The 21859-nt window shown below is 37.5% G+C and overlaps 2 protein-coding genes across 2 annotated transcripts in view; one reads left to right on the top strand and one right to left on the bottom strand.

Annotated features, from left to right (window-relative positions):
• The first annotated feature begins 5613 nt into the window (after positions 1-5613).
• Positions 5614-14382, top strand: LOC134666773 (cyclin-A2-like). The gene is made up of 8 exons (XM_063524056.1): positions 5614-5909; positions 5977-6266; positions 7226-7448; positions 8148-8371; positions 11204-11408; positions 11892-12041; positions 13570-13724; positions 14214-14382. Exons 1-8 carry the CDS (start codon positions 5763-5765, stop codon positions 14323-14325), a joined length of 1506 nt encoding a protein of 501 aa, XP_063380126.1. The 5' UTR covers positions 5614-5762; the 3' UTR covers positions 14326-14382.
• Positions 14383-17126: 2744 nt separating this feature from the next.
• Positions 17127-21859, bottom strand: part of LOC134666679 (tumor necrosis factor receptor superfamily member wengen) — a 28889-nt gene continuing 24156 nt past the window's right edge. The window contains exon 5 of the mRNA XM_063523909.1: positions 17127-17276. Coding sequence (XP_063379979.1) covers positions 17227-17276 — 50 coding nt within the window. The 3' untranslated portion in view covers positions 17127-17226. The remainder of the gene's footprint in view (positions 17277-21859) is intronic.

Below are 21859 nucleotides of genomic sequence, written 5' to 3'. Positions count from 1 at the left end.
TTCCATTGGTCAAAATTTGAAATAACATAGACAATAGAACGTCGTAAACGCAACAGCTGAAACTACCAAAATGTGTGTTGTCCGTTGACGCTGGATAACTATTTCGAGGGTGATTTTGAATTTTTACGGCACATTAAACAACTGTACCGCTATTCGGAACCTAATAATAATATTGAGAATGGCAACCCTGTTGTCGGTCGTATTGTCCTTTTCTAGCATATACGTCCCTCTCTCTCCCACACTCCCACCACACAGCAGTTTGCTTTTTGGCGGTTGTCGCAAAAACAAATTTCCAACTCATTGGCTTGCTGTTTTTCCATCTGGAAGGTCGTGAAGCTAAACTGCTGGTGAGTTTTTGAATTGTACCCCAGTTTAGCTGACTATATTGAAAAACAGTTTCTAACGGCTTTTGCCGTTCGAAATAAATATTTAAATTTAGTGTCCGTTAAACTATCTAGCAAATAAAAACGATCCGGAATAGTAATGTGTAAGTTTTCAAAGGCTGCCTGCGCGCACCGTGGCTATGCTAATGAAAATACTAAAACACATAATGGTAGAAAACACATCGAGATGGTAAAGCGTGCACTTGTCACCATTAAAATTTAATTAATATTATACCTACATTAAGTCTCTTCTGAGTCTTATTACTTATTACTTTAAATCTTTGTGTGTCTATAATAACTGTTGAAATTAGGTATAACACTTAAATGGTGATGTGTGGAGGCATACCCTTCAGTTTTCAAGTGATTTGTGTTTTCGAATACGAAAGGATCGGATAGTTAATACGTGTTACGTAGAACCTACGTATTAAGGTAGGAGCTTATAGACGTGTAGGGTTTATCAAGTATCTATCAGCAACTTGTCGGTTTATCCCGTTCCGGGTTAAATATAATATTGCAAAATGAATTTTTTGGTAATAAACTTGCTGATAAATAACGTGTACCCGCTTAGGAGTCGACGAAGCCCCGCTTCGCGGGGCTTCTATTTCCGCTCTGAGGGACACAAGGTAACGAACAAACCTACATCGCAAGAATTGCATTTATTTTTGTGGAAAGTGAGTACTTCGGCAGTACGTAAACTTAAGTCTGACTAAATAAAGAGAGATATTAGCATGGCTCTGCGCAAGAATGACATGGAAATCCTTAAGTATTTCACTCCCTATCAATTTATATCTCTCCAACTAGATCTAAGGATTTAAAAAAAAAAAAAAAAAAAAAAAAAAGTTTAAAATGTAGGTAGATAGGTATCTCTTTAAATATATAACAGGTACTAACAGCTTAAAAGAACTCTTGCATGTAGTTGCTATATGTGCTTGTATTATTTTGGATTTGAATAACTTGATTATATTCATTCTATATGTAACTATAGGTACATACAAGACGGTCAATCTTTAAGCCTACCTACCTACCTACATAAATAGTACCTACACTTGTAAACGTTTTAAGTAAAATCGGAAGCCTGTAACTTGAAAGGGCATTAACGATATGGGAATGTTTAGATTGATTCATTGACGAAGACGCATGGTTTGCTTCATAATTTCAAATTATATTCGCTAACTGTAGAGTTAAAGTTTAGTTATGGCAAATCTCGTCACCGTGAATGACACTTTCTAAAAGTGCCTATTAAAGTAAATCCTTTCCCCTTGTCGAGCGAAGAACTCGCAACTACTTAAGGGAATATTACCCATAAACATAAACTTCATTTGAATGATATTCTTAAGCTATGTCTGTTATGGTTCCACCTGCGTAAGGTGTGCCTAAGAGAATCTTTTATTCAGTCACAAACTAACATCAAGTTATTTGTGATGAAACCAATATGTTGTGTACCTATTTAAGCCTGCGCAAGGCTGCCATGTTTCCACCTGCGTAAGGTGTGCCAAAGAATCTTTGATTCATTCACAAACTGATGTCAAGTTACTGATGATGATATTACAATCTATATAAGCCTGCGCAAGGCATGTCAGAAATTAAATGATATGGTCATAACACAGGCGAGCGAGTAGGCCACAATCATAAAAATATAACAAAGATGAATATGTAAATACCTCCTTCTGGACAAAGGACAAGTGAAAAGGGTTCTAACAAAATAATGTTCTGGGTAAAAATCAGTCGAAATAGGCTTCGTTATTCGAGGTTTCATTATTGTTTACCAATCTATTTTAAGGGTCCCGGACACCCTATTGGCTAAACTCAAAATTGGAATAATTAAAATTTCTAAAATTATAATATAATAGATATGAAATAACCTAAGATTCCAGGCCTATCTCGACTCATTTTTATTTTAAAAATGAAAAAATCTTTGCACCCTAATATAAAATTGTGGTCTAGAGACGCTAAGCCTCATAACGTTGGTGGCATAGATAATACTAAGAGATTTAGTCACCTAAATTCGACCATAAGCCCAGACAGAATATTGATATCTAGAATTAGGTGTGGTCAATCCTCCAAGGTCCAGATAATCTGTGGACTCTAATTAAATCAGGCTCACTTAAGCTCACGACACAACATAGCTTACGGTTCAATTCTGAAATAAGCTATGTTTAATATCACTCATGGTGTGAAAATAAAATTACAAGAGCACAAACAGCCTGCTCAAGGTGTACAAAGGGTTCCGTTTAGCGGCCCTATGAATATCTAAAAACCTTTGAAGTCTATGCCTGCTATGACAGACTAGAAATTAATATAAATTATATTTGCCTCGAGAGCACTAGTCTTTCAGTTAACATTTTTACGAGTACCTACCTATGTAGGTATACGACATAACCAAGGTTAGGTACCTATTTAATTATTATATCCCTGACTGGCATGGTATATAGGAAAATTTTCATGTGCTGCACAAGCATGTTGGAAATAAAAATATACAAAACTGACCTAACGGGGCGTTTATGAATGATTTATTTTACACCCTTATGTCTGCCTTGTGAACCTTGAGGATTCGAACCACCTTGATCGTAAGTGCTCCTATGCACAGAGTAAGTTTATTTTAAACTACCCATGCACTAATCTCAAAGGCACGTGCTTCTATGCACGGACCAAATATTGTTATCACTTAATTCACTTATCATTATTCGTCATAGTTTGATACTATACATTTAACAAATGTACCCACCGTGGAATGTAATGTACCCAGTCATAAGGTTTTTAATAAACAGTGACTTAATGGTTTGCACGAACGATTCTAGTATAACTTCTGGGGGGTCACGTCTAGGGCATGACCCTCTAGTTCTCAATTTATACAAAATTATAGCATTGCGATACTGTTTGCTTTGCACAATGTGAAACAGCAGCAAGCCTTGCGAAAAGGCGAAGCTATTTTGAAAGGCGAGTACTTTTCAAAAATACATTGTAATATATATAAATATGTTTTTGTCGTGGAACAAGTACACCCAAACAAATGCAGTCATTTATTATAATATGTTGGCAAAACTCTGCAAAAGAGTTATATAGTCTGTCTGTACAGTGTAACTGGAAGGCATCAATGCACATGAATCTCTTGAAACATGGTGGATCAATTAATTTACACCCCGTTTGTGTCTTGCTCCTATTACCAAATCCACAAGTTAAGGACCTCAACCTATATATAGGTACCCTTCTTGCTCGAGACCTGTAAAAAAAAAAAAATGTACACAATAATTTCATGCAGTCAAGTGTCGGAAAACTAGATCCACACACTTAGCGATATCGTGAATATATATCCATGAACTCTGTATATTGCCTCCCAGTAGGCGGGATGTTATTAGACTAACCTATATAGTAGGTAGTAGGCCAGAGATATAGTATACAAAAGTACACTGGCCCAAATTAAGTAATATTATATTTCAGAATATAAAATAATTTACAATCTTGCTATGTATTATTGAAATATAAACAAGTAATAATTATCCTTAGTTCATAAGGACGATAAGTATACCTAAATATCTAATAGATTCGACAAAGCGTTGATTCTAGCATTGGATAAAATAGGTCCCTCTTAAAGGGCCTCTGCGCTGTGGCTTTGGGGCCACAGGCGCCCGGCAAATGGTCGGGAACCCCCTGGTTTCCCACAGCAAATAATGTAAAATCACGAAATAAGCACATAAATTTGTATTTCGGTTAAAAGCACCTATGCGATGAGCTAGGGTTTCGAATTAAGTATCTGATTCCTTATAATTTACACACTGAATATTCAGAATTAAGCAATGTCTATGAATAGTTAACAGAAATTAAGCCACTTTAGCGGTCAGAACCAATAAAGTTTCAAGGCTTATGTCTACCAGTAGGCACCAGATAAAGTAAACCACTAAGAAACTACTCTTACTACATATATACAAATTATTGAGTAAAATTAAGGTTATGATAGCTAAACATGAATTTAATTAGAATGATTCTGCAAATATTATTGATAAAGTTCTGTGGCAATTCTACACAAGAACACCACAAAGCGTCATAACTAGTGCCACAGCGCAGTGAACAATGAGTGTTGTGGCTTAAGCTCTCATAGTAACCTTCACACTTTTAAGTAAGGTTTATTTATGTATGTACAGTGACTTGCGTTCTCGTTAGTAAAGCATATAAAAGAGTTAAATACATTTTATAGCTATAACTATAACCTATAACCAAGTATATGGCTTACAGTCATTAAATAAATTTAGTGATTCCCTATGACATTTGAATAAGTACCTAATTTTATTAACTCTTTTTGTGGTGATAGTGATATAACGAATAATTAAAATATTCGTCTACCTAATCCCGAGGGATTCTGGAAATAAGAAAGGTCCTGTCCTTGTTATATTCCTGCAACTGCTTACTTTACTATTATAGATAATTATTATCAAATTTGATAATAATTGCGACTTATAAATAAAAACTACTCTAGTACTTTATTATTTTTATCTTTTTATACTTGAATTACATTACTCCTTATAACAGATGTTGTATGCTCTTTGAAGAGTAGACTGACTTATCACATCTTCTTTTACCTAGTTTTCACATACCTACATTTAAGTAATTATGTATAGCACCCTTGTGGTGACTCACTTATTCTTTTTGAACATTTATAAGTACATTAAGTACGTATATAAAATGTTAAGTTAGTATCATAATATAATGGAATATCAAATTGTATGCTTTACTAAATACCTCTCTCCTCACAGGTGTTAAAATAAAGGGTGTACTGCATATTTAATTAAACACTCATAATATAATAATATTACATATACATAATAAGTACATGTATAATCACATTGGCTTGGCGTCTTCCCACCACCAGGCGATAACAAACACGTCTCAATATTATTATTAGGTTCCGAATAGCGGTACAGTTGTTTAATGACAGCGTTTTACACAAAAATAAAACGCTAATTAAATAACTTACCCTATTCGGAACCTAAAGTTTTAATCCTGCCTGGTGTAAATATGTATAATTTTGAGACAATGAGTTGGAAATTTGTTTTTGCGACAACCGCCAAAAAGCAAACTGCTGTGTGGTGGGAGTGTGGGAGAGAGAGGGACGTATATGCTAGAAAAGGACAATACGACCGACAACAGGGTTGCCATTCTCAATATTATTATTAGGTTCCGAATAGGGTAAGTTATTTAATTAGCGTTTTATTTTTGTGTAAAACGCTGTCATTGTCTAGTCTACACGCAATATTTTAATAAATATGTGCCCTTAGAAAAAGGTATTACGTGTTTCCGTTTTACTTGCCATTATTTCCGTTAACGGCTCGCGTTTAGGCGGATCTGATCAATCGTCAAAAGTTGTTTACGGAAGAAGCGGGGACAATGGCATCATTCAGGATTCACGAAGATCAAGAAAATGCTTCTCTGGCGGCCAGAAAAGAAAACGCCGATGTATTTTCGGCAGCTCAGCGGCGCGCTCTCGGCGACCTCAGTCATTTCGCCTGCAATCAGAACCGGAATATCAAATTGGTAAGTATGGTTAACAGTCGTTAAACTGGCCATCGGTGTGATCTTTGCTAATTTATCGCTATTTCAGGCCGGATTGACAAATGGACCTTGTAAAGTCCAAGATGAGACACGGACAGTGCGTCAAATTAAAAATGAAAAGAATATTGTGCCCCCTGTGGCGCAATTTCGCGCCTTCAGCGTGTATGAAGACAAACCATCGGAGGTGGAAGTCAAGAAACGCGAGCCAACTTTCAAGCCCTTCGTTGCCAAAGATACCAAAAAAGAGAGCTTCTTCATTAGCGCTGCAGAAAACGTGCGCGCCCTCTGCGCTCAGGTTGAGAAGCAATCGGATCGGCCTACTGAAGCACCTCCAAAGAGGTAGGGTTTGTAAACATAACCTTATTTTCTTTCAACCTTGTATTTCATGTTTTAAAAATGACGGGTCTGTGGTTCCTAACCTCTTCAATATCTATATTGACCTAATTGGGGGGCCCATTTTGCTAAATTTACCAGCTTGAACAAGCCATTACTCAGTACCGTCTTTACCATAAGGGCACACTGGGCCCATGCCCGGGGCCCTCATCCTCAGGGGACCCTGAAGGACAGACAGTAAGACACAACTAGGGTTGCCATCCGTCCGGGTTTCCCCGGATTTGTCCTAGTTTAGAGGGCGTCCGGGGAGCGTCCGGGCGGGGTTTCATTTGTAGTCCGGGTTTAAAAATTTCAAGTCTTCCACCGCCGCCGGGCGACGCAACTTAAACAGTTTTTTTTTAAACTTATATTGATTAAGTTTAAAAAAAAACTGTTGAAATGTCCGGGTTCTGGGCTCCAAAATCCGGGGTTTTTACACGTCTTGTCCTGGTTGCTAAATTTTAGAGATGGCAACCCTAGACACAACAGATATTTGATTACCCATAATATGTAATTAGAAGATCATAGCAGAAAAATGTTAGTATAATTAGCTTTCTTTACTCTCCAAAATGGCCCCAAATTCTTATGTGCCCAAGCACAGTTTTAGACAGCCCTGCCATTACTCCTCTGGGTGTAATTACCCCTAGATGCAAAACTGATGACCTTGTCAAATCTACTCGCATGTATTTTGCTTATAATATTTAAGTAGTTCACATTATTATAAAAGTGCTTGTATTTCTTAAATAAAATATGTATTCAGCATTCCTTAGATAACTGCTGACTTAAGGCAAATGTAAATCTTTTTATTGTGTAATTTTCTCCTGAATCATGTGCACTTGTTTAAAGTTAGTTGCTTTATATATATTTTTTAAATATAGTAAATTAATAGACTAAAAGGTTATAATGAATTTGGTTTTATTTGTTAGACTGCCGTTGCAAGAGAAGAAAGATGTGGTGGAATCGCCCATGTCCGTTGGGGATGCAAGTATCCTTTCATCTATGTCAATCTCCAAGAATGAGAGCAGCATTCTTGAAATTACTCTTGAAGATGATGAGGAAGATGCAACCACTGCACAGACAGATAGAGAGATGTTCTTCCATGTTGTGGAGTATCGGCAGGATATTTATGAATACATGAGGGAAATTGAGGTAAGTTTATTTGAAGTACCTATTATACTAAACATCACTATATGTGACGCTCCACGGGAAAAGGTAACTTATGGCGGCGGGCGCTTATGTCACATAGCAACGCAATAGTATTGGAGCAGTGTTAATAATAGTGTAAGCACCAACTGCGATAAGGTACCTTTACCCATGGGATGTCAGATATGTATGGTTATAGTAAGTAGACTTTATGTCAAATGCTTATCTACTTTAGTCCTTCACTGGTGAGGAATTTTGCCTAGCTCTAAATAGTGTCCATCCTAAATTGTTTTTTTTTAAACCGAAACTAATGGTTTGGTGAATCACCTGTAATTTGCACTTGTGGTTTTAAAAACAGGCATAGTGTGTGTATTCTGATAAAAACAAAAAAAATACTAATTAGAATTTACTAATAATTATAGAAAACTAACAAGATCCAAAAGTACAATGTTGTAAGTTTATGTGAAGTAAAAAAATAAAAAAAGCAGGTTGGGCATGTCTTATGTAGTATTATTAGAATTTTCGTAAACGGCTTCAAGCCAGGCAATGTTTGGCATGGTAGGCAATATTGAGCAAGTTTAATTTTGATTCTAGGCAATAACAAGACATGTGGCCCTAACACCAATTGCATTCACTGCCTTATTCATGTCACTATCATTAGGTTACATGAAGCTATATAAAAGATCACTATTTATATTTTACTAGGTAAAGCACAGAGCAAAACCAGGCTACATGCGGAAACAACCAGACATCACCTACGTGATGCGTTCAGTGCTTGTAGACTGGCTTGTGGAAGTGTGTGATGAATACGGCCAGCAGAGCGAGACTCTACACCTTGCGGTTTCCTACGTCGATCGGTTCCTCTCCTACATGAGTGTGGTTCGCACGAAACTGCAACTCGTCGGTACCGCGGCCACTTATATTGCTGCGTAAGTATTTCGATTCAGGTCACCTCAAATTATATTAAGTATGTAATAAGGTTTGTAAATGAATTTAGAACATTAGGTATCAAAGGTTATCTCTATTGCTCATGAAATTCGAATGGAGTAAGCATGTATCTGTGATGGCCTGCATTCTCTATCTACTACTTATTCACTATTGTTGAATAGTTTCTTATATTTTTGTAGCTTAGGTAAGATAACATTGTTGTCAATAACAATAATTTTTATATTGCATAATTTAAACATAAAAAGTGGATGGACTTATTGAGATAAGACTTAAAAATCAAGGATTTGAATGATGAGATGACAGGCAACACAGATATATATCTAACAAAAAGACATTTTGCAAACAAGGGCAAGCAAGTTAATTCTCCTTAAAATAGCTTACAAGTAGGCGTCACAAACCCGGTTTCAACGAAATCGAAAAAACCGGAAAAACCGGGTTTACAGCCAATTGCAAAAACCGGGTTTTCACTTTGATAAAACCGGCTTTTTCGAGTTTTTCGATTTTACAGTTTTATATACATAGTTTAATTATTTTGAAGAGATATTTGAATTTTATACATAAATGAACAGCGTTTTAGTCTCCAACGTTATAGATATCTATTTGCTCAGTTTTGCAGATAGGCTGCTTAGGTGCTCCTTGAAGTAAGGGCTTCAATCCAGGTTGTTTCGGAGATATTTAGGAAGGAAGTTGTGTTGGAGAAGATTGCCCCGGAATTTTACCCTCAGCTCCTTGTTGGCTAGTTTGTTGCACTGGTGAAAGCAGGACACCTCGGTCTTGGAAGTGCTGGGGCACAAACGCCACTGAAAGAAATAGTTATCTAATAGATTCAGGTCCTTTTCCAGGATATTTAATCCCAATTCCAAGCTATATTTTTGTGTCACAAGGGGCAGGATACGACTCAACCATCGGTTTTTTAGATGTATAACAACTAATACTAAAGGTGTTGTGAGTGTGAAAAATCCGCTAGCACTTACCGCTCGGCGGCCTCTGGGGTACCATCTATTACAATCTATTGCTCTTGTTGTGAAGACTAGGTCCGGGTTGTGGTCACTTCTCCATCGAGCTGATTTGAACGTTCCTTTGCCGTTCTTACGACCAGTGTTGTTCCTATCTGCCCAGTCCATGATCGCCGGGTCTATATTAATTCGCATAACGTAATTCTCCTAATCCAATTTGGCATAACGTATGTTACGCATAATTTCTAAATCGCATAACATTATTCCGCATAACTGAGTACGCATAATGTTAATGCGCATAACGTAACTTGTCATAACGATGACTTGGGATAAATATAATAAACATAAAGTTACTTTGCATAGTTTAAATGGTATAAAAATAAAAAGAAAATAAACAAAAATGTAGACAGAGCGGCTCGAATTAAGGTTCAGTAGGTTCAGAGAACGAAGTTTTAAGTAAATGTAGCGCTTTTTTAGATCACAAATATCACAATACAGTTGCCAAAAATTTAATTAGCAATCTTGCGGCCTTTCTCTAGGGACTTCAGCGATTCAAATCCTGAGTTTTTGACTTGTGCTCGATAAAAAAATTACTAAAATAGGTCAAAAATGCACTTTAAAAAAATTTGCAAAAAAAAATAAAAATATGAAAATTATTTCTAAAGCCTAAAAAAACCTTAGCCTTGCGAACCTGACCTAACCGAGTTGATTTTGCCCTGATCCATCTAATTCTCTTGCTTTATAAAATTATGCTATTTCATTTTGTGCCAAATAAAGTTATAGTTAATAATGTTATGCATATTTAAATTATGCGGATTCATTATTATGCGCAATAAGTGTTATGCTTTTTTAATATTATGCCTGTTTAATATTATGCACAATTATGTTGCCTCCTCGTTGGCGTCAAATTTCCTATATCCCCAGCTGGTATGGTAGCTATTCAAGTCTCAAATGTAAAGGGATGAGTGTTCCAAGTAAGGGGTGGAGTAGGCCAGCAGCTACGTGTTGCATATTTGAATAATCGTGGTGGCGTTGTTGTTGCCATCAATGTTATTTGAAATCACGTTGACCAAGGCAGTAAGAGAAGACCGGCCTTATGTCGAAGTTCTATATTATTTATTGTATAATGCCGCTACCAAATCATATCCCGGTATTTTACCTCGTTTAGCGAGTTGGGCATCATCAGCGGTGTGTGTTTCATTTTTATGTCAACGCCGTTGACATATAGAGTCTGTGCGGAAAGAGAAGAGTCGTGGATTCTATGGGACCCAATACATTCCACGACTCTTCTCTTTCCGCACAGACTCTAATATTTTGCTTAGGCATTCCGTTTTAGAATTGCTGACATAGTTAAAAACTTTATTGATAGGTTTGGGTTGATTTATTGATGGTCTTGTTATAGATAAGGTAAATAGAAATGTCGTTGAAGACTTATTATTAAAGCATTGATCCTAAAAATACTTGCTTATTTTACAAATTATACGTAAAATCGAAATCACCGAAAAAACCGGAAACCCGGTTTTGCAGTTTCACAAAAACCGAAAAACCGGTTTTCTGAAATACGCACGGTTTTGTGACCCCTACTTACAAGTAGGGGAGGACTCGGCAATTTTTTTTTGTAAGTTGTTGTTGCACCATTTTAACTTCAAATTGTATCGTTTTAGAAGCTAGATAAGAGAAGCTGAGATGGTAACTAACGGCACATGGAGGGGCGTTAAAACGATAAACCCGCGAGCGCTTACCTCTGTAAAAGTAATATTAGCAAAACTACTGTTACCCTTGTCTGTTGGCAGATTGGGTATAAGCCTTGTTCCTTTCTTGATCCTGTGCCGTTTGTTGACATTGTTATATTTGTAGGAAATACGAGGAAGTGTACCCCCCGGAGGTGTCAGAGTTCGTATACATCACGGACGACACGTACACGAAGCGCGAGGTGCTGCGCATGGAGCACCTCATCCTGAAGGTGCTCTCCTTCGACCTCTCCACGCCCACGGCGCTCGCCTTCCTCTCGCACTACTGCATCTCCAACCACCTGCCTAAGAAGACCTTCCATTTGGCGGCCGTAAGTCCTCATAATTTAATTCTATTCATGATGACAGCTCTGGCCTAGTGGGCCATATTCATGGTGTCACCCTAGTAACACTGTCTGTGAAGCATCGGCTTTAGCTTAGCTGTGGTGAACACAGATATTTGTTCCTGTGTCGTGGATATTTTCTATGTATTGAAGTATTTGTATATTATACATATCGTTGTCTGAGTACCCACAACACAAGCCTTCTTGAGCTTACCGTGGGACCTAGTCAATTTGTGTAAGAATGTCCCTATAATATTTATTTATCATTCTTTTCTGTACTCTTTTGGCCCCTTCAATATACCTGAGGGTCTACCGCGAACTCCTAAGTTCGCAAATTGCAGGCATCTTTCTCTTTTACTCCAATTAACGCGTAATTAGAGTCATTTAGAGTGACAGAGAAAGATGCCCTGTTGGTAGTAGGCTCTCTGATGGCCACTGTACCCGGATACTGAAACTAAGCATTGTTTGCAGTACATAGCGGAGCTATCTCTGCTGGAGGCGGACCCGTACCTGCAGTACAAGCCGTCCGTGATCGCGGCCGCGGCGCTGGCCACGGCGCGCCACTGCCTGCACTGCCGCCGCTGCGACAAGCCCGCCGACGACAACGATACTATTCACAGCGTGAGTTTACTCTGCTATCTGCTATAATGTTTAAGGTTTAAACATACCGTCAACCGGATTCAATAGGATGGCGGGGTAATTAGGGATAAAATTGCTAACATCTTTTGTTAAAGAAAAAGGTATTTGTTTAAATATGTTTTTTCTTGGGTACGGTGTGAATGTGATACCATAAATGAACTAAGAACCTTTGAATTATACGAAAACGATATCAAACACGGCCTAGTAGCTTCACTGATGTAGATATCAAAATAAAATTGACATCCCCAAATAAGCTTTCAAGACAGGATATCCTGGAAACTATTCAAGATATCGAAAAACTTGACTGTATTAAATTTAATTAGCTTTCGGTTTGTCTAAGTCTAAGTAGTCATGTCGCTAAGACGTAAAGTTTCCAAGATATAAGTGAAAAACCTAAAAATGGGACCTTCTTACCCTCCTCTTTACGGACTTTAGATATGTTCAGCTCCTAACTAATCCAAACAAAGTTACGGAGTCAAAAATTGTGTGCGTAGCATTTCCCTCTATACCTTCTTATTGCTTGGCCTACCATGAATTTTGCTTTTATCGTATTCAAAACATGAAGTCAGAATTGTGTAACTTTCATCCCTTGGTTGTTAATATACCTACTATTTTGTAACGGTATATATTTGGTGGTACCGTAAAACGGGGTCAACAGAAATCGCGGGGTGAATAGAGAAATTTCGAACTTTTTCTTTCAAGTTGTTATATTTAAAAACGTACATCTCTAAAATCAGATTTTTTGCAATACGTATATAGTAGACTATTTATTCTCTACATTGATACCAAAAGAAAATAATCAAACTGCCTAAAAGTTAGATTTTTTGACTCTAAAGGAAGGCCTCACCGAGGTAAGAAATGAAGCCTGTCTGAACTTTGTTCTAGCGGTAAATGTAGTGATATTAACGTAGTTACAGTTAGCTAATCTGGTAATATAGTATCTGTTGTACCTAAATAATAAATAATATCACCAATTTTATCTATAATAAAGCATTTTTATGCAAAAAACTATCAACAAGCAATTTTACGTAAAAAAAGGGGTCAGTGGACACGCATATGGGGTGAATAGTTACGTCATAGGGGGTGATTAGATACCACAAAGGGGTGAATAAACACGCCTTGGGGGTTAAAAGACACTAAAAAATATTTTTGTATCAAATAACTGTTTAACAGATATATATCCTATTTGCCAATAGAGTATTAACATAATAATGACCAAATTCGATGCCTATGATAACTAAAACTTCATATTTCTATTCACCCCTTTCGTGTGTCTATTGACCCCGTTTTAAGGATATGGAGAAAACAGCCAGTTTTCTTTGATTTTGTCTGAGTTGGGTGGGTCAAAATTGATTTCACAAATGCAAAATTGAAGAACTAACCAAGACTCATAAAATGACGTCAAATTTTTTACTTTTATCATCTGGATTATTGGTGAAAATCGTCCTTGAAGTTGAAACTCGTGTCTATTCACCCCGTTTTACGGTAGTAATATTCCCGGTGTGCGCAGGAGTGCCTGTCGGCGGCGTGGCCGGCGGCGCTGGCGGCGTGCGCGGGCTACGGCGCGGGCGAGCTGGCGCCGTGCCTGCGCGAGCTGGCGCGCACGCACCAGCACGCGCCGCGCCAGCCCTACCAGGCCATCGTCGACAAGTACAAGACCAACAAGTCAGTACATGCTACTGTACCACACCCTAGCCGAGCTCACTCACAATACTTATAGCCGATTTACATTCGCGGCTCGTGGCTCGGTTCGCAGCTCGTCGAGCTAATGATTATACTCTCGCGTCGTGGCTCGGCTCGTTACCTCGTCTCGTGTCTCGGCCACAATTCATAAGCTCGTCGAGCTAATCGATTTTAAACACAAACAGCACGGTGAGGTTTCTTGGGTCCAAAAAAACGCGCCACCACGGAGATATTATCCTAATACAAGCATATACTCCTGTCCTACGACCGCCGACCTAAAATTCGTCGTCGAAAAAAAAAAGGAAATGACGCCGTTACAAATACACGCATACTTATAGCCGGTGAAAAAAGTTTGTCAGTAGAAAAAAAGCGCGAAATTCATACTTTCTATGGGCGAATAACCTCGCGCCCACATTTTTTAAATTAGGCGCTCTTTTCTACTGACGAGTATAACCTTTGTATACCTCGCAGATACGACAGCGTGTCATCGATACCGGCGCGGCCGCTGTGCTACGTGGCGCCGTACGCGCCGCCCGCCGCCGCCGCCGCCGCCGCCTCGCGGGACAGCTCTCGCTCCAGCTAACCCGCCGGAGTCGCCCGCCCCCCTACCACTGGTCTACGTTTTAATTGGAGCAAACTGACGGGTGTTGTTTTTAGCATTTTATTAAACTACGGTGGCCGCGGGATTTTACCCGATCCGCCGACTCCGTGCCGGACCCGTTTTACCAATTTTTTTAATTAAAAAAAATCTTGTTCTAGATGTCCTTCTTGTCCGGCGACTTGCTATTCTTTAAATTCGTTCATCTAGAGCGGCGTATGCGTTTTGAAGTTCCGTCTTGAAAAACATTTCGAAACTAATATTGAAGTGATATTTTGATATGGGTATTTAATATTAATAGGTTTCGTGCCTAGAACGCGCTTGGCCCGTGATTAAGAGGTAATTTTTATCGCATATAAATGTAACGCTATGTAGTTTGCTCCAGTAAAAACGCTGCTGCAAGGTAACATTAGCCACTTTCGACTTTGTGGGTTACTGCTACGAAGACGCTTTCGAATCTTCCTCAGATACGCGCTAACTGTCGTCCCTTTGCTTCCTAATTAAATGGAAAACGAGGTTTGCATTCCACGTAGATGTAACGGAGAGTCGAAAGTTTTAAATGTGTGCTAATTAGTTGAACTTAGAGTGGGCTGACATTTCATACAAATCTGGCGTTTCCAAATAGATGTTCATAAATTATCATGTTTATAATGGTATCAATTCCTATTATGTGAATCTCTGTTTTAAATATTGTGATGTCTTGCTTTGTCGTCGCCGTTTGTATGGAATTCATTGACTCTTAGGTGTTAGTAGTATAATTTCGTCGGTCCCGAAGTAATCTTTGCGCGTACCAAAGTTCCCAAGATAGGAACTTTCAGATACAGAAAAGCGTTTGGGACCAATTTCTACGGAAGTGACAAGCTATAAAGTATTTCATATCCTTCAGTACCTGGCAAGTAACTATACTAAGATTTCACGAGGAGCGCGGGTTTTGAAACACGCGCTCTTCGCTATAGATTTAAATAAAATATGACTGACTTGTGACTTGAGAGTGACCCAGTACACTTGCATTTACAGATATTTTACAGGTAGTAACTCCTATTGAAACAAAGGTTTCAGTTCTCTAGATATTGAATACTGTGTGAATTATTATGATAGTTTTAGTATTAACAGTTTCCCATGGAAATTTAAATAAAGACTTCTGTTAGTTTGTGCTAAACATATAACATAGAACCAAGGTGCGGCGTGTGTAGTACTCCGCTACACGTTATAGTCCACCTTTGGATGCACGAAATAGCTAAGATCACATTGTACAGATTTAATTTTAAGTGTTATAATTTTTATTTTGTAATTCTTTTGTGTTCATTTATTTTACAGTTTTCCCACAATTTTTCCGCGTTCATCATTTATGTATCATTCTTACTTAGATCAGCTTCCATTTACAATATTAATACATTTGGGTTTTAAGCTCAATAGTCGTTAAAACTTTGGATAATTTATCCCATTAGAACTACTTACATACTTGTAACTCAACATTACATAAAAAATATTCAACACTTGATTATACCAAAATACTATGAAAAACGCGCGATACAGTTCAAACCTAAATGTTTGTTAGTAAATTATTATTTTTGAGACTTAAGGTATGTTTTAATATTGGTAATTAGTTTATAATGTAATTTAATATAATATAATCGCAATTTTGCTTGAGTTTTACACTATGGAGGGTAAGTACCTATGAGTATATTGATAATATATATTGATATTTTGAAATACTCTAATGTGTTTTTCTTATACAATTTAAATACTTGCCCAAATTAAAAAAAGGCAGTCCTAAGGTGATCCTGCCGATTATTAACTAATTTGTCGAAAATCACGAATTTATTAATCTGATAGCGGTCGTCACGGCCCAGGTGCGGGCAGCGACGTTGAGGAATCGTTTCCTTCCGCAGCTATTTAGCGGCTGCTTACCAAAGAATAAATTGTAAACTGTATTCGACCCGCAGTAGAGTTGTTTATACGTCGTCACCGGCGTAATGATGTGCTAGACAAGCTACGGTCAAATCTATTTGGAGAGCGCGTGCGCAGCGTGTAACGCGTCCTAGAATGTAACGCATCATCATATATAATATTCGTTTTCTTCGCAAATACATTGCAATAGCAGTTGCCCGCGACTTTGTCTGCGTGGAATCATAAACTATCATATGACCTTCCCCGGGCCTCAAACTTTATCCACACCCTTTTATCTAAATCGCGGTTTAAGCGTGAACGAGCTAACAGAGGAGAGAGTAATTATTTATTATAGTTCGTTTTTTAGCATTAGAAAAAACTTGCAAGAAGGTAAGCGATCTTAACATTGTCTTTTAATTGAAAAACGCCTTTTAAAAATCTAAAACTATTATGAAAGCAGAATAATATAAATGATCGTATTAGATTCATAAATGTTATATATTTGCCGTATCTTATTTTTAAAATGTGTTTTTCAATTAAAAGACATCAAGTTTGTTTATCTTATTTCTAATGCTAAAAAAAACGAACTATAGTAGGGATATATGTTTTACCGTGCGATGTTACTTTCAATGATTTACATTATCCGTCTTCATTCAAATATTAACTACGACCTTCCAGATAAGAGCGTACCTGCTCTCATCTTAAAGGAACTCCTCTGGTGTTGTGGTAGTCCATGGGCGGCGGTAATCGCTTACCGACGGGCCATTCGTCTGCTCGATTTGATAAAAAATATCACTACCAATTCAGAGTCAATCTGGCGAGAAATAAAACGAAGGCTTAAAAAACTATACTGATTTTTAATTAACTGTTAACTTTCTGCTCTATCGGGATTCTTATCCTCTAATTGGTGTGCGAGGTTCCGTGTTGCATGAAAGTGACTTTATTGTTGTACAAATTGTACATTATCTTATCTGTCGGTGGCATCTACGCTAGCCGCTAGTGCTTCTCTTGAGTATACACGTTGCTTTTTTTTGTCGACGTCCGACCTGTAACAAAACAATGATACTGTTAAAAAATAAAATGACTATTATATACTTTACGCCCCTAAAGGTAATCGTTAAGTTATTGTCCAAACAGTAATGCTCTTAACTGTCCATCGATGGACCTTATGCCTTTTGTAATAAGGGCGGTATTGTCATCTGATTAATACACTACTACTAAACTGAAAATCATTATTAGATTCCAAAAAAAGTGGGACAATGTTGCCACTTTTTACTAGCGCGTCTTGTATTTATGTAAAAATAAGTAAGTAAAAGTACTTTTTTAAATCGTAGGAGTAAAATTACCAATAAATAAATTATCTTAGCGTGTTTATTTATAAATAGGAATTTACTATTTTACAAACAAATTATTGCAGTGGCAACATTTTTTGGAATCTAATTACGATTTGCAGCATAGTATATTACCATTGGAAGTAGTTAAATTTCAAACACAAGTGTTTGATAATGATAATAATCAGTTTAAGATAAAATCGCCAAACGACGTTTTTGTGTGTGTGGTTTGAAGTTTACTGCGCGGTTTGAATTCCAATCTGAGATCTTGAAAATACGCGGTATAAAAAAAGGTAAGATAAGATAAGATAATAATTAAGATAATAATTTATTTCGTTTCAATCTTAGTTGGTAAATACATAAAATACATAGTGGTCGAGTCCTCCTATTAGGTATAAAGTACCTGTATCAGGAGACCTCGCTCTTCCAGATTATACATTTTTATAAATCTATCCTAAGAGAAGTTAATGAAGTTAACATTATAAATTCTATAATGAATTTTCAAAATGGTAAATTGTACAAAGTTGAAAATTTTTACATATTATCTTTAGTTATGTTTATTAATTTTACATACTATTCTTAAAGCTACTTATTCTTAAAATTACTTTACATGTATCTATTTAGCCAGCATGTATGTGTGTGTGTGTGTGTGTGCGTGTGTGTGTGTGTGTGTGTGTGTGTGTGTTTGTGTGTCGTTATATTATTAAGTTTTTATTTACGAATTATATCCTCGGTAGCTTTATAGTCGAGCGCACTTATCCATTTCATTATTGATTTTTTACATTCATAATTATTTAGCGGGTGTATATTAATTTCCTTATTTATCTTGTTATATATAATTGCAGATTGTACCTCATATTGCCTCCTTGCAAAGGCTGATTTACATCTGGGCTCAGGTACAACTCTGTGATTCCTTCTTTGGGTTACTAGATTAAGATTAAGCGGTATAGAGCTGTGAAGTTTTAAAACTGCAGAGGTTATGTACAGCTTACGCATACTAAGTGCCCTACAGTGTGCATACAGTTCTGAAGTGGGGTATCTTCGTGGCTTAAAATACATAGTTTTTAGTAGGTACCTTTGCCCTCTCTCTACCTCCAGGTATTTAGTTTTGTCTGCGGCTCCCCAGACTGGTATGCAGTATGACATTATCGATTGCGCTAGCGTTGTATATATTTGTTGTAAAAGAGTTGTGTTCGCTACATGTCTTAATATTTTAAATAACCATACTAGTTTTCTTACGCGAGCAGTTATGTATTCTATATGTTCATGCCAGGATAGTCGTTGGTCAATGATGATACCTAGGTATTTCGTAGATGCTACTTTAATTAGAGGTGTACAGTGGCAAGTTGTGTTGTTTAAATAGTTACATCCGTGAATTCTTAGGTTAAGATTTTTATGAGGTTGAGTTCTTGAATTTTTTGAGAAGCAGATATAGTTACATTTCTCTTTATTTAGCGTAAGTAGATTATCTTTCAGCCACAAGCTTATCCCGTAGAGGCCCCTCTCGGCAGCGTCAAAGGCCGATTCCCAGTTCTGTCCATCAAACAAAACTACAGTATCGTCCGCATACAAAATTATGTGTCCATCTTGGGCTAACTTGTCAGCCAAGTCGTTTATGTAGACAAGAAACAGGGTCGGGCCCAAGACGCTGCCCTGGGGGACACCAAACGTCACTTCTGCGTCCGTGCTAGTGTAGTTTCCTATTTTGACGCTTTGGGTACGGTCCCGGAGGTAGTCATCTAGAACATCCAGCGGCTTGCCCCTGATGCCATAACGTTCAAGCTTGTTTACAAGAATGGGAAGAGATACCGTATCAAATGCCTTTTTTAAATCTAGGAAAACAGCAAGACATTTTCTTCCATTTTCAGTTGCTTTACAGACTGTGGATGTTAGGTTTAAAATGGCATCTTCAGTTGATTTTTCTTGACGGAACCCGAATTGAAATTTTGAAAGTAGGTTATATTTATTAAAGTAGTTAATGAGCCGTTTATTTAATATTTTTTCTATAATTTTTGACATTGCTGTAAGCACCGATATTGGCCTGTAGTTATTCGGCTCTGTTTTCTCCCCACTCTTGTAAACCGGCGTAACAAGTGATTTTTTTAATAGTTTGGGGAAGACACCTTGAGCGAAGCATAGATTTACTAGATGACTAACGACAGGGGATATTATAGTTTTACATGTTTTTAGGAATTTTGTGGGTATCCCATCAATGCCAGGTGCGCTATCAGATTTTAAGGTCATTAAGGTATTTTCAACTTCCAAGGGATCCGTTTCCATTAAGACAAACGAATTGGAGTTGCTGTTACATCCAGCACTATTTTCAGTGAGTATATGAGCAACATTATCATTGGTAGGGATTTCTGAAGCTAACTTTTTCCCAATGTTAGTAAAGTAGTAGTTAACTTGGTTGACGGCTTCAAGGGGGTCCGATTTGTGTTTGAGTAACTCAGTATTATCTGTTTTTATAGCCTTGTAATTTGTAATGGTTTTAATCGATGTCCAAAGAGCTTTTGAGTTTTTCTTTGTGTTTTCCAGCAAATTGCGGTCATAAGTACGTTTAAGCTTTTTTATTAAATTACACGTGAAATTCCGGTACCTTTTAAATGTGACCCTCAGGACCTCATTTTCTGGATCAGAGCGGAGTTTCAACTGCATTTTGTTCCTGTTATTGATACAGCGCAGAATACCCGGGGTTATCCACGGCTTAATAATCCTACGATTTCTGGGAACTTTTTTCACTGTTTTGCTTTCGTTTAGCGACTCATTAAGTTTAGCTGTAAGTTCTTGTATGATAATGTTTGGGTCATTGCTAGAGAGTAGTGTGTTAATGTTTTTTTCTAGTAATATTTTAGCTGCTTTTTCGTAATCAATTTTTTCTATAGATTTAGACGCTGTGCATTTATTAAAGTCAAGAGATAAGTCTAGCAGAATGGTTTTATGGTCCGTTATTGTTGTGTTGAGAGCAGCCGTATGTGCAGTTGTCGTTGCTTTGTGTATTTTTAACATAATATGGTCCAGACGTCCAAAAGGTGTCCGCGAAGTTAATGCTAATAGCGGTTCGCAGCCATATTAGAATTTACGGTTCGCGCGCGTGCCTCAGAATCCTAAACGACCCAGCTGCAGACTATTCGCTGCACCGAACACGCCAATATGCGGAAATTAAAATTACCCCTTCTATTTATTCTCGGCCCCTGGTACTGTGGAGTTATTTTAACATACGTTGACTTTTTATTTCAAATTCTATGCATTCTTAGAATAAGTTTCTTTGATGTTTCGAGTTAAGTAGTAGGTAATAGACGAGTTCATTATGTAACATTGTGTGCAGCAGCCGACACACAGTCTGCCTTTAAACCCTAGTGTTTTAATAGACAGTTCTACTAATTTTCTAGGAATCAACTCGCGCCGGCTTCCATAAGCCAATGAAATATAACTATAAATCACGTATTTATGTTGCAAAACTGTTTTATTACATTTCCCCAAACTTGTAACGCAGGTGATGTTTTTGGCGTGGGGCCTATTGGCTATTGGTGGGGCGTGGGATCAAGCGTAGAATTGTTTTTCATCCATCGGATCGGAAATGTAAGCTTCATAGAATTCAAATTCTCGCACAAAATCCCATGCGTCTAGATTTAACCTTCAAAGCTTGCCAATTCTTTACGAGACATAAACAATTTAAATATTTTTCAAGAACAGTTGGAGGTCGCACTTGAGCAGATGCATAAACATAATAAATCACTGACTAATATGCACTGAGATGTCTGCCGCCACTGTAATTTAAGGATGAGAGACTTTCTATATTATTGGTAATGGTACCGTATACATATTACGTTTTATTACGGTCATGCTGTTTTGTTGCTAGTTGTTAAACTAACCCCAGTCGTTAATCACGTAAGGTAGGTAAACGTGACACGCTGGATGATTTTTTTCGGACACTATAAAATAGCCCTCGGATTATGCATACCTATAATGTGTGATTTCTAGGGGTTTTCCTCATCAATTTACTGGTATACCCTACCTAAAGTTTGATCTCTGAGTTTTTTGAATAAATAATTTTGTTGAATGTAGAATTTGGCTACAGATCAGATCCGGATGTACACACCAATCACACCGTGTAATGATCGTCATGATCGACGACCAATGACCGTGGTATTTTATTGGTCCCATCATGGCTTCCTTCTGTTTACTACTGCGACGCTGATTTGCTCGTTACTGCCATAGTACGTACCTACGTACGTGTCCAGCGAATCAATATATTAAACGAATACTTATCTACTTAATAATCTTCGTTTAAGAGG

The sequence above is a fragment of the Cydia fagiglandana genome, chromosome 8 (assembly GCF_963556715.1).
Source record: "Cydia fagiglandana chromosome 8, ilCydFagi1.1, whole genome shotgun sequence".
Lineage (NCBI taxonomy): Eukaryota > Metazoa > Arthropoda > Insecta > Lepidoptera > Tortricidae > Cydia > Cydia fagiglandana.
Note: the sequence above shows the minus strand (reverse complement) of the source record. Positions and strands in the feature narration are given on the sequence as shown.

What these genes read in the sequence shown, in the direction of transcription:
- LOC134666773 (XM_063524056.1), top strand. Translation starts at nt 5,763, where the DNA reads ATGGCATCATTCAGGATTCACGAAGATCAAGAAAATGCTTCTCTGGCG. An exon ending in AGACCTTCCATTTGGCGGCC is followed by an intron (nt 11,409 to 11,891) that starts GTAAGTCCTCAT and finishes CATTGTTTGCAG; the next exon opens with TACATAGCGGAGCTATCTCT. An exon ending in ACAACGATACTATTCACAGC is followed by an intron (nt 12,042 to 13,569) that starts GTGAGTTTACTC and finishes CGGTGTGCGCAG; the next exon opens with GAGTGCCTGTCGGCGGCGTG.